At 59.1% G+C, this 13,252-nt stretch overlaps 1 protein-coding gene across 1 annotated transcript in view; it reads right to left on the bottom strand.

Moving 5' to 3' along the window:
* The window catches only part of GRAMD1B (GRAM domain containing 1B), a gene marked incomplete at its 5' end in the record, with an annotated part of 171,027 nt that extends 158,407 nt beyond the window's left edge, over positions 1 to 12,620 (bottom strand). The window contains one exon of the mRNA XM_081113628.1: positions 12,235 to 12,620. Coding sequence (XP_080969754.1) covers positions 12,235 to 12,620 — 386 coding nt within the window. The remainder of the gene's footprint in view (positions 1 to 12,234) is intronic.
* Between the last annotated feature and the right edge of the window lie 632 nt (positions 12,621 to 13,252).

Genomic DNA, 13,252 nt, shown 5'->3' with positions numbered 1-13,252 from the left:
CCTCGCCTGGCACCGGGCCGACCGAGTCTTGGTCTCCCCGAGGCAGATGGATCTAACCCAAGCGCTGACATCAGGACAAATACCATATTCAAGAGGCAAAGTCAAATTCCTTGCTAATAATAGTTCATCCCATAGCCAAAGAGCACCTCAGCTGCCCTAGGGTTAAATATGTACACACACACACACACACACACACACACACACACACACACGTGTAATCTCTCTATATTAAATATATGTTAAACATGCAACGTTTATTTTAAACGACCCATTCATTCATTCTCAGTACCTATCCCCTTACCCTGACCCAGTGTGTTTGGAGTTGTCTGCATGGTGCCAGCTGCTTCCTACCCCCCTCCAAGCGCCCTGCTGAGCTGATTACAACAGACAGTGACCCTCAATCGTTTCCCAGCAGCACCGTCCCCCACGGGGGCCTCAGCCCAGCAGGCCGCTGGGGGCAGGAGCTCCAAGGCCCTCGTCCTCCGTGGCTGCGAGAAACAAGGTCAGAAGCACAGACAATAACCCCAAAGTGCCTCAATTTTGAATCCTTAGCATGAACAGTGCTAGTAAAAACAACTTTTCTTCCCACTGGAAAACCCAAAGGGAAGTTCAATGGTCCTTCGTCTGACAGAAACGAGAGAAGCAAAGGCCGGGGAGGCCAGGCCAGGGCGGGCCTCCCAGCCAGCGCTGCCCGCCGCCACCTGCTCTGGGGAACAAGCGGGCGAGGCCATATGTTGAGCGGAAACGGCTCTGCTCCCCGAGGGCAGATGTCCAGCCCCTGCGCCGAGGGCGGCCTTCCGGGGACACCACGCTGCGTTCCCCTCGGCCACTTGTCACTTGTAGAACCTCACATGTATTTGTGTGACTGGCATTGACTGCCTAATAGATGCTGATGTAATAAGAACAATTTGTTGTTGAGCAAAGGAATGGACAAGAAATCAATGAAAGGAAACCCATCGGGAGCAGAGGCCCTCCGAGCACATGCCCAGAAACCTCCCGCAGCGTCAGGCGGTTCCACGGTCTGTGCAGTGCAGAAAAGGGTCTGCACGCCGATGACAGGACCCAGCGGCACTCCTGAGGTGCGTGAATGCGGGCATGTTTCACGTCAATTTCCGCCAGTGTCCGTGGGCAGGCTCATTGCCCCGGCCCCACAGGCTGCGGGAACACACGAAGGCCTGGCTTGTCAGGCCACAGGCTCGGGACGGGAAGGCCCCGGTGCCAGGCATCGTAGTAAGTGCTGGGCAAACACAAGGAATGATGACACTCTGTGCCCAGGCCTGTAGGTCACTTGGAAAAGGATCGAGTGCTACTGAATGGAGAGGCCATGATAAGCTGCTTCCATCTGTCCGTGCGGACGCCTCTCTGCCTCCTGCCAGTCCCGCGGCCAGCGTCAGTGTCCCCTCTCCCCTCTGCTCCTCCGCCCGGGCTCCCAGGCTGCGGGGCTCAGTAAGGGGCGCTGAGCTGGCTTCCTGGGCTGTCAGTACACTGCACACAGAGCATTCCTGTTGGCGACCCTTTGGCCCTTGGCTTCCCCTAGAAGAGGAGGACAGAGCCAAACCCCAGAACAGCTGCTCTGGCTCCGACAGCTGCAGCGAGAGCAGCGAATACCCGCGCCTCCCGGGTCCTGGGCCAGGTCAGAGCAGCAGCCACGTCTGCGTCCGCAAGCCCACCCTGAGCACATGAAGGCCCACCCTCATGGGAGGACTCAGCGGCCCCGCCCCCAGCGCCTCCTCCATCCATCGCTTCTTCAAATCAGGTGCAAGACATGATTTTACAGCTCCCCATTTCCAAGTGTAGAAAACAAACCAAGTCCCTTTCAGCGATGTGATGTGCCCAAGTGACATGTTTCTCAGACGCGGGAAAAGGCGAAGCACTATGTGCAGACTGTACCCCCACCTCCCCCCACCCGCCTCCCCCGCTGACCACCAGCCACAGAGCCGCTCCCAATGTGGTCTTGCCGTCGGAGGCCTTGTTTCGGGACAGATGAACCCTCTCCACCGAACACGCCAAGTCCGACTCTCACACAGAGACCACCCATAGGAGACCAGCATCTTAGGTCACTGGGCAATTTTAGTCTCGCGGAAGACACGGGCGGCATAAAGGAAAAAACATAAAGGAAACCAGCAACAGACTAACAACCCGCTACCAACAAGCCAGGCTCACACAAGCGGCGTGTGACGAGGTGGCGATCGCTCAGCTTCTACAGGACGTCTGGCTTTGCAAAACGATTTCTAATAGGATTTCATAAAAATCAAATTTCCTTACAGTCCTCTATGCGTTTGACTATTTGTTCATTCCCTACATACATATTTACTGAACTCCTGCTGCGCTCCACACGGAGCTTGGCAGGCACCAAGTAAAACAAACAGTGCAAACAGCGACTGCCCTCACACCTCTCCAGCCGGAAGGGCACAGGCAACCGAGCACTCAGGGTAGGGACACGAATGCAGTCAGTGCCCGAGTCCTGGGGACAGGCTAAGGAAGCTCAGATCCGAGGAGGAGGAGGGCTGCGGGGGCACACGGGGTCCGTGTCACAGAGTGGGGTTCATTCTCTACGGAGGAACATGGCTATGAAGACCCAGGAAGGGACGGCACTGAAAGGGAGCTTTGGCGGTAGGTGAACAGGAGGGAGCAGCAGGGGGCCCTGGAGAGCGCTGCCTGGGCTCAGACCCAGGGGCAGGGCTGCGAGGCAGTCAGAGCCGGACAGGAGGACGCCCGAGCCACACCCCAGCCTGCGCACGGCCTGGAGATGGGACAGACGAGAAGAACACTCCCTCCCGAGGCAGGAAGCCTCGCGACACTGAAGGGTCCCTAATTCAATGCAGGGAACAGAGTGGGAGGGACTGGTCTGGAGGGAAGACGATGGGTTCAGTCCGGGATGGACAAGCTGAGGTTTGAAGAACATTCCCATGGAAATGTCCATTCGCCAGGTGGATGGATGAGCCTCGGGCTCAGAACAGAGATGAGTCCGAGGTACACGTGAAAGTCAGCATCATATAGGAATGATCCAAGCCAGGAGAGTGGACAGAATGGCCCTTAAGGGGAGTATGTGGGTTTAGGGGGAGAGGGAGGGAGTGGGAAGGAGGGGGGAGCAGGAGAAATCAAAGGCCTGGGGTGAGAAACTAAAGCACCCCGATATTGAAAAGACGGGCAGGAGCAGCCACAGTGATCAAACCTCGTCTCCGCACCCATCACCAGATCTCACAAATGACTACAGAAACCATAAGCCACTGGTCCAGCCGGCACCCAGAGGCCTCACAGACCCCCAAAGTCTCACTTGATTGTTTAGTAACACACTTCTCCAAGTCCATCTACTTCCTTCTGTCTTACAAGATGAAGTGTGTGCTCTCCACTTAAGAAAAGAGGAAGGGGCCCAGGCCCAGAGAGGTTGGGTAAGCTGCGCAGGACACGGGGAACAGTGAGGGGCAGAGCCAGCCTCCGCCCGCGCGGCCGCAGGCCCCGGGTCGGGCGAGGACAGCTGGCCCGGGAACCCGTTCCCGGCCTGCCCTCGAAGGCAGCGCGGCTGCCTGGGTTTTCTGCTGCACTGATGAAGATATGGCTCCATCCTGGGCAAAGGGGAGCTCCCGGGACATGGGGTGGGCTGGGCGGAGTGGGGCTGTGGGAGACCTGTATTCTAGAGCATTCCTGCCACTGACCAGTGTCACGGGCTGGGACTCCTGTTTGCTCAGAGCTGACGTGAGCGCACAGACCCCACCACCGTGAAGAGCAGGCTCCCTGAGACGCAGAGCCGGGCCGTCGGGACTGACGGGGCAGCTGAGGGTGGGACAGGCGGCGGGTCCGAGCACCCTGCTCCCCTCCCTCCCAGCAGGCCTTTCCCTCAGACCCACTTTTTTTGCTTCAGCCCGGATTCCACATTCTACCAGTTACCTTCTACACGCTGACCTGCCCCACAGCTGTGCGCCCCTCCGCCTGCGAGTCCGGCCCCGGCCCCGGACCCGGCCCCGGAAGGACCGTCCGTGCTGTGCGCCATGAGAAGGGCGGCTCCCAAGCCAGCACCACCAGCCGCTCTCTCTGAGGCTAAAGAGAGGCATGTCGCCGACGCAGGCGTTCTGGGCAGCGATTCCAGCAGGAAGACATGCGAGAGGGAGAGGCCCCCTGAGACCTGTCTGAATGGGCAGGCCAGTTCCTATCTGCTCACCTCGAAGATTCGCTCCGTCTTCCGTGTGTGGCTGCCGACTCCTCCAGGAAGCCCACAGGGCTGCACGGTCCCCACTGGAAAAGCAGGGAAGTCCGTGTGGGCAGGAGGAAGCCAGGGCTTCCCTCAGAATCCAGAAGGAACAGCCCAAGGTACCGATCCCGCGTCTGCTAAGGAATATCCCCAAAGGACAGCGAGCAAATGCCCTCTCAGCCACACTGAGGACGACACCAAAGACGCGGAGTGTGAACTGCTCCATGGGGGGTTCAGGATTCAGTTAGATCCCAGGCAGGGCTTTCTCAGCAGCACGGCTTCAAGACATGAGGAAGTAATCAAGGCAGGTGGCGCGATCGTCTTTCCCGGGAGTTTGTGTGTTTTTTGTTTGTTTTTAACGGAAATGGTCACAGGCCCGCACCGTGTGGCTCGTTACAGACACAGCGGCAGCACCTGCTGTCCCCACGCCCAGGGCAACGGCGCTCGGAGCAGCCCCGTTCAGAGTGGGCTTCCCTGCGGCCACGCCGCCCAGCCCCGAGAACCGGCAGGAAGGCCAGGAGCTTCGGAGCGTCCTGGCCCAGCTGGGAACGCAGGCCCGTCGGACCGAGCAGGGTGCCGGGGTCAGGACAGGCCTGGGCACGGGGAGCGCGAGGCCGAGGCTGCGTGGCACCGGCTGTGCGGAGGGGCTCCCCACGCTGGGAAGCATCTCCATCTCCTGGCGCCGCCACACGCAGAGCTTCAGAAACTCCTTTCTCCTCACTCCAGACCTGCCACTCCCACCCCATGGGCCTGTGCCCGCCCTGACCTTCTGCAGGCACCAGCTGACGAAGAAGAAAAGAAGTCCCTCCGTTAAAAAGAAAATCTGAGCCGGGCCGGTTGGGCTCAGTGGACAGAGTGTCGGCCTACGGACCAAAGGGTCCCAGGTTCGATTCCAGTCGAGGGCACGTGCCGGGGTTGCAGGCTCCTCCTCGGCCCGGGCCCTGGTCGGGGCGTGTGCAGGAGGCAGCCAGTCAATGTGTTTCTCTCACATGGATGTTTCTCTCTGTCTTTCCCTCTCTCTCCCACTCTCTAAAAATCAATGGGAAAATATCCTCAGGTGAGGATTAACAGGAAGGAAGGAAGGAAGGAAGGAAGGAAGGAAGGAAGGAAATCTGAGTGAGAACAAATCACAGGGAGAGAGTAACACCGAACAGGCAGTTGGGTTAGCATGATGAAATGATCGACTATTTTCCTCTTCCCTACTATCCAAAAATTGTATATTAACTCGCTATTTTATTACACACACAATATTCACTGTCTTTTATAACAAAAATTTACTTAGTTATATAAGACAACGAGCTGGCAGACCCTGGGGGAGACTGAAAACGGTGTCACTACCGAGCCGTCCACGTCGTTCAGTATTTTCCTAATGGCTGGGGCACATTTTGCAGGGCTACCACCAAACCCATCCCCAAGCCAGCCCCAGGCAGAGGCCGTTTCCATGGTTGCAAAAGAAAAGGGAAAAACCAGGTGGGTTGTTCCTTGTTGTTTGGTGTTGTGTTGTGTTGTGTGGTGTTGTGTTGTGTTGTGTTTTGTTTGTCTCTTTACTCAGCCCCCTCATTTCCCGACTGAACTTGCTAACCAGAAGCAGCAAGAGGAAACCTCTGTGGTCAGACTGGAGGCAAGAGGCACCAGCTGGGAGCAGCCGCGTAGCTGTGCGGACACGGGGAGGCCCTCAGAGGAACGGAAGCCTCCAGGGACGTGCTGGTTAGAAACTGGCCCGGACTGTGAGAGAGGCCTCTGCTCCAGGCCCTGACCCAGCTGTGCCTCCACGATGGAGCTAATCGTTTTCATTCTTTATCTCGTCCAATCAGAACAGGGACAAAGGTCGCCTCATTTGCCCAAAGCACCGTGCAGGGCCCCGGTGAAGGCTGTGGGTCCCGCCTCCCCCCTTCCTCAGTGGTCCTGGCTGTGGCTCAGCTGGTGATGGCTCCGCACTGTGCTATCTGATCGCAAATCCAGACACACGGTCTGAAAACAGAATATCTGACAGCAGGACTACCGTAGGGGTGGCACACGGCCGCCCGCAGTGGCAGATGGGGCGCCAGCCCACTGCCCGATGTCCCTTTCGCCAGCTGGAAGCATCTCCCTCGGCCTCCCTCCTCCCACCTGAAGCTCACTTGGTTTTCGCTTGTGCACCCAACGGACGCTTCCCCATCTGAGACGCACGTGCCTCGGGCTCTGAAGGCACAGACCCTCCAAGATGTCTAAAAGCTGTATCTGCCTGCACAGCAGGAGGGCAGGCAGCCCCTTGGCGAGTCACCACAGGGCGGGGCTCGGGCTCAGGAAGAGCCCCCTGCGCACAGCACCGGCAGCCACCCGGCTCTCGGCTCCGCTCTCGCAGGCCGGGCCGGGGTGAGCACTGGGGTCAGGAAGGAAGCTCCCCTCCAGCGGCCCAGCCGCTCAGCCGCCTTAATGAGAACTTCAGAGCTGCCCAGAAGCAATTATCTGCGACCATCACAGCAACCGGCGCACAGATAACACCCGGGAGAAAGTGGCCGCGCAGGCAGCATTGTCACCTGTTCACGCGCCCCAGGAGCGCCCGTCTCGTCTCTTGCCTGACATGTAATTGGCACCCCGAGTGCACGGCCACCATGGAAACGCTCAATACCAACGCCAGGGAGGGACCTTGCCAGGGAGAAGGAGCCCACAGGGCCTGCCTCGGCGTCTCTGTGTCCACCCTCCAGCCAGAGGGCAGCTGCACCCCAAGGACCAGTCGCCCAGGCCGGTGGCTCCGCCTCCAGCGCTGTGCGTGGCCAGGACCCTCCACGCTTCCCCTCAGCGACCGCCCTGCCCTCTGACCCCGCTCCACCTTCCTGCAGAACCTCCTCCACCTGCAGGTGAGCAAACACCGGCCCAGGGCCAGGCCCTGGGGATGGTACGGCGTCTGGCTCACATCTCGTTCTTGCTGCTGTGAGTTCAGCCAGGAGCAAGTTATCCCTGAACTTCAGGATCCTCGGCCCTAAAACCCACCGGGGGGCGGGGAGGGGGGGGGGTTAAGCGTGATTGTGTATTTAGGGAGCTTAGCAGAAAACTTGGCACAAAGTGAGGCACAGTCCCCGCCCTCAAGGAATCCGGGTCTGGTGGGGATTTTGCTAGTTGAACCTTATCCGGCCCCGATTAATTACTCATCTGTGTGCAAATTGCTGGTTCCCTTAGCAGTTGTGTTAGGTTAGGTTTCTTCTCTCCCACCCTCCCTGTGCTTCTCATGCACGGCAGGCAGGCACATGGCTGAGGGGCAGAGCACGGGGTCCCCCCTCCCCTGGAAACTGAGCTGAAACCGGAAGCAAGACGTGCTCTGCAGGTAAGAGGAAGGAGAGGAGAACCGAGATAGATTTGCCAACGACGTGTGTTCATTACCTGCAATTCCCCCCTCCAGCGAGGCCGGCACCAGGCAGGTAGCCTGGCCGCCAGGATGGGCAGAATCACTAAGAGGCGCCCCCTGAGGTCGGCGGTGTAGCTGAGCCTGAGCCGAGGCTCCGGGGTGACAAGGCCCTCCAGCTGCCGGCCTGCTGGACTGTGAGCAGGTGTGACAGGTTACACGAAGCGGGGACAGAACCGCCACAGGGAGACGGTGGCAATGGGGACCGACAGTGGGTGCTGGGGAGAGGGAAGCAGAGCAGCGCTCCTGGGTGCCCGCATCAGCACCCACTCCCACGTCCTCACCCCTGCTCAGCGCCCCTCCCCTGCAGAGGGTGGCAGATGCCATCCTGGAAGACGAGGCTCCACCTCACTTCCGACCCTGCCACAGTCAGAGGAGCTCTGATCCTCAGCACGGTCCTTGCTGCCAGCCACAGGCCCCCGAGGGCACAGCGCTCACTCCCAGGCTGGCCTCACCACCTCGGCGGCACCTGCAGGGCTCAGGGGCCCGGCCAGCAGACACGGAGCCATCGCATGCCACGGCGGCACACAGTCCCAGGGCACAGCTGTGGCCTCCACTCGCCGCCCAGTTCACACAGAACAGCAAGATCAGTTGCTTCAAATTCCACTCGGGCCTTGTGTCTCCCGGGTCCCAGAGCCCACAGGGTCCCCGCGAGCTGAACGCGTGTGTGAGCACCCAGCCCGCAGAAGCTCGGGCGCCTCTGTTGTCTGACTGACCGATGGAAATTCAAACTCCGCATAATTCCTGGCCTGCCAGCCCTTCACCTCCCCACCCTCACTTTCCACATCCCTGAGCAAGACCACACTGTCACCCATCCCCATCTTGAAGCCAAAACACCCAAACGGCTGTCACCAAGAGGCTTTTGGTCCCCATTCAAAACTCAGCCTCCACAGACAGGAGATTCCCGGGTGCCTAGGGACGGGGGGATGAGGAACCGGGAGATAGGGGAACATCTAAAGGGCACAGGCCTGTCTGTGAGGTAAGGGGATGTTCTAGGTTCACTGTGGTGATAGCTGCACATATCTGTGCGTTTACTAAAACCCACTGAGTTGTATACTGTAAAAAGGAGTGAATTGCACGGTATGTAAATTATGTCTCAATAAAGGGGGGAAAAAACCAAACACCTCAGCTCTGGACTCATCTCCTCAAGGAAATGTCCCCTGACCCATGAACAAAGAGAATTCCATTCCAGACACTACAGAGCAAGGAATCGCTCAGTCGCTCGTTACTCTCTACTCACCAGCAAACATCCCCGGGTCACAAGAAGGCCAAGTGCAGTGCCGACAGTGCAGGGGCGGAGATGACCAGACCTGATGGGACTGGGAGCGTTTCAGTGCTAACTCCTGGATCCTTGGACCCCCAAACCGTGCAAACACATTACCATTTTCTCCACTCCTTTCTTCTGAGGGTTAGGGAGGAGAGAGGGGTCTCCTGACCCTCTTTTATGTTCAATTTAGCAGTTAAAACCCACAAGCGGTGGCCCTCTGGGGCCCTGGCCTCCCCCCAGGTCAGAGAAAACAGCGCGGCAGACCTAACAGGCTCCTCTCTGTGTGTGGAGGGGGCCTTGGGGTGGGGACGTGAAGAGGGCAGATGCCAGGCTGGGCGGGCATGCTTACTCCCCCTCATCCTGTGAGGATGCGCAAGGATCTCAGGTGTGGCTGCAGGCATGGAGAGGACACAGCCGCCCGCTCTCAGCACACGCCACTCCATGGGAGGTACTCACAGACATGACAAGCCTCCTTCACCCTGCACAGAGGCAAGTTTACAAAGCATGTTCACGTGTTTTACTCTGAACCCTCCCGTGAGCCGACAGATAGCCCTCCCACAGCCGGAGAAGCTGAAACCACCTTCAAGCGAGGTCCCCGAGCCTCACAGCTAATAAACGATGGAACTGAAGTTGAACCCTCGGTCTCCTGACTCGGAGACCAATACTCTGTGTGTTCCTTTGCTTCTGAACACCACCTCCTCCTCCGGGAGTCTTGCGGGGCATGCACACTCCATTGCTTTTCTTTCCAAGAAGCCTTCCATTCCCAAGGACTAAGAACGATGGGTTCTGCCCCGGCCACTGGCTCGGGTGTTGGGCGCATCGTCCTGTACAGCCAAAAGGCTGCAGGTTCAAGCCCCCCTTCAGAGAGCCTCCGGGAGGCACCAACCAAGGTCTCTCTCTCTCAAATCAGTAAAAAATAAGTTTGTAAAACAGATAGGGTTTTGTTTTAACCACCATCTAGATAAAGGCCAATAGGAGGCCGTATAATAGTGGTTAAGAGTAGAGATTTAAGGTGGACAAATTTGGTTTGAAACCAGAGTCTGCCGTTTTGTACAAACTGTGTACATTCTCCTACGACAGCCACCATTTAAAAGAACTGCCTTAAACCCTTCCCTACGCCAACAAACATGAAGATTATACTGAATTCTGACAATTCTCAAAACCAGGGACGCCTTCCTCACATCTAACCAACCCCCCACCCCCACCCCCCAACCCCCGCCCTGGCCGGCAGCGCAGGACTCCTTCCCCACATTTTGTCCTCAGCCTCTGGGGCCAAATCTCAAGACCAAAACAGGGTCTCTTTTAGGGTCTCTCACATTTTAAGAGAGTTGGCAAACCATATGAACTATTTTAGTTCAAGATTAGTTCCCACCAAGAGTGCTCTGTGGGAAAGACACGGGTGTGCAGTTCCAGACAGAGAGGGCGGGTGCCCCAGGTCCACAGAAAGCCCGAACCGAGCTCTCCATCTGCATCTGGGGGACCACCACCGCCAGCACGGCGCCGGGGGAGAGACCCTGGCCGCTTCGCATGCTCCTCCCACGTGACCTGCTGGTTCTCAATGTCCCCTCCACGACACATGGCTCGCCCTGCTCTCTCTCTCTTTTTTTTTTTAGTACTAACTTTTTATTTAAATCATTTTTAATTTTTTAATTATAGTTCACATACAATATTGTATTAGTTTCAGGCGTACACCCCAGGGATTGGGCAGAATATAACTTACTAAGTCAGTGGTTCTCAACCTCGACTGCACATGAGAATCACCTGGGAATCTTTTGAAAATCCTGATTTCTGGGCCTCATCCTCCGGAAATTCTGCTTCTTTGTTATGGGGTGGGGCCACAACATTAGTAACAAAGAAACAGAATTTCCGGAGGAGGAGGCCCAGACATGAGGATTTTAAAAAGATTCCCAGGTGATTCTAATGCGCAGCCGAGGTTGAGAACCACTGCTGTAGGGGACATCCCATAAACCTCGGGCCCATCGGACACCATTCATAGCTATTGGAGTGTTAGGGACCATATTCCCTGTGCTGCACTTACATCTCCAGGACAAGCCTGTGACCATCCATTTGTGCTTCTTAATCCCTTCACCTTTTTCACACATTCTCTCCTCCCCCTCCCATCTGGCCACCCAGAATGTTCTCTGCATGGAGGAGTCTGTTTCTGTCCTGCTTGATTGTGTCTTTCAGCTTTTAAGTCCCTTGTTGATAGGTAAGTACTTACTGCCATCTTACTGTTCATCCTTTCCGCCTTCTTGGCTCACCCGCCCTTACCCCTCTGTCCTGACTGCCCCCCGTTCCTGCTGACAGGCCCCCCTCGTCCTTTCCCTACGTGTCCTGCGGCCCATCTGTACGTGTGGTTTGAGTTTCGTCCTTTCTGTCTCCCGTCTTTTCTTGTACAATCAGTACCACATGGCTCACATGGCTCCCTCTCCTCCACGCGGTGGAACTCACATGTCTTAATTTCTCACCCAAGGCTCCTCGCAGCTCTCCACTTCCACATCCCCTCATTCTACCCAGCCCTCCCCCACTCCCTCCTGGAGCCGCCACCGTGAGCTCACAGGAACACGCAGGAAGTGCTCTGAGCCGAAATGAAGGAAACCGATCCGACGGGAGGAGGAGTCCCGGGGAAGGTGGGCCGTTGCTCAGTTACTCCACACCAGGGCACAGCCCCGCTGGACGGGCCCAGAGTCTGGAAGTGAGCGGGGGAGGTCCTGGGGCGGTGGGTAGAGCTGGTCTGTGCTTTCCACACCGACTCTCTGTGCAGGGAAGCGAACTCCCGACCACTCAGATGCCACCCTGACCCGGGCACACACCACCGTGGCATGGAGCAGGCCTAGAGGTCTGAAGACCCAAGAAAGGCACCCTGCCGCTGCCTAACTAAATAAAAATTAAAGTGGGAGCGGAGCACATAGGAGAAACACAAGTCTGGGGGGAAGCCACGGGAAGCCTCCCGCCTCTGCTGCCTCCATCCATCCGTGCAATGGGATAACAGGCTGTGAGGACTACAGCGAGAGGGTGGCTGCTCACCATGATGTCGGCGCACGACGGGAAGCATGAGTGTCACCTGCTGTGGTTTGTGTTATTCGTTCTGCTGTCAGGATCAAAGGAGATGAGGAAGCCTGAAGCCCTCGCCAATGTGTCAGGTAGACAGACAGACAGACAGACAGGTGGCAGGCACTACAGCCATCGCCCGCCCTGGGCCCCGGAGATGGTCGCTGGCAAGAATGGCAGCCAAAGTGCCGCCAGCCCGGTGCCCGGCGCCTGGTTCCCCGAGCTCCGTGGGGTGAGGGCTTCTGATTCCCCCTAAGTTCCCGCGGGGTGCCCGGGCCCCGGGGGGGGGGGGAGGCGCGGGGGGGGGGGGGCGGGCGGGGAAGGAAGGCGGCGACCGGGACGTACCTGCTCTCGCCGCACTCCTTCCGCTCCCGAAGCCGCAGCCACTTGCGGAGGAGGGAGCGCTTGCGGCGCGGGGACGCGCTGGGTGTGGAGCAGTTGGACCACGGGGTGTCCTCGTCGCTGGAGGGCGTGATCTCGATGGCCGGCAGCTGCAGGAGCTCCTTGCCGGGGGCCCCGCCGCCGGGCAGGGGCAGGGGCAGCTCCCGCGCCAGCCCGGCCTCCAGGCTCCGCTCCAGCACGTTCCTCGCGCGGCGCAGCCTGAAGCGCCGGCGGCGGAGCGAGGGGGTGGACGCGCTGGACCAGACGGCGCTGCCCTCGGGCGCGCCCCGGGGCGCGGGCACCTGCAGCGCGGGCGGCTGCAGGCTCTCCATCAGGTGGGCCGCGGGCATGGGTCCCGCCGCTCCTCCCGGCGCGCTCGGCGGGCGCTCACGTGGCCGCGCGGGCTGAGCCGCGGGGAGACCGGTTCCTCCGGGAGCCGCGGGCGGGAGCGCCGGGCGGCGGCGCCGGAGCCTAACTTTGCGCGGGTCCTCGGCCCGCCCTCGGGCTCGGGTTTCCTCCGCGGCTCCCGCGCGGGCGGGCGTCGTGCCTTCGGGACTCGGCGGCCGGGGCCGGGGCGTCGGCAAACTCTCCGCGGTGCGCGCGGCTGGCCCGGCGGGGAGCGGGCTGGGCGCTGCAGGAGGCAGAGCGGGAGGAAGAGGCGGAGGAGGGAGGAGGGGAGAGAGGAAGCGAGACGCCGTGTAAAAATAAAGGAGGAGGAGGAGGAGGAGGAGCGGGGTGGCGAGGGGGGAGGAGGTCACCTCGGTCCGGCAAGGCCAGCGCTGCTCTGACGCCGGTGGAACTGCGCACGGGCCGCTATAACCCGCCTAACGCAATAGTCTCCAAGCAACTTTCTCAAAGCGACACTGGCCGGCAGCGCTCAGAAATCTCTCCCCCTGATTTTCGGGGTGGGGGGGGGGGCGAGGCAGGGAGACGGGGCGTGGGGGGGGGGAGGGGCGCGGGCAAGCAGAAGGGACAAATCATG

This window comes from Myotis nattereri, assembly GCF_964212035.1.
Source record: "Myotis nattereri genome assembly, chromosome: 19".
Taxonomy (NCBI): Eukaryota; Metazoa; Chordata; class Mammalia; order Chiroptera; family Vespertilionidae; genus Myotis; species Myotis nattereri.
The sequence above is the reverse complement of the archived record's forward strand: the minus strand, read 5'-3'. Positions and strand labels throughout refer to the sequence as shown.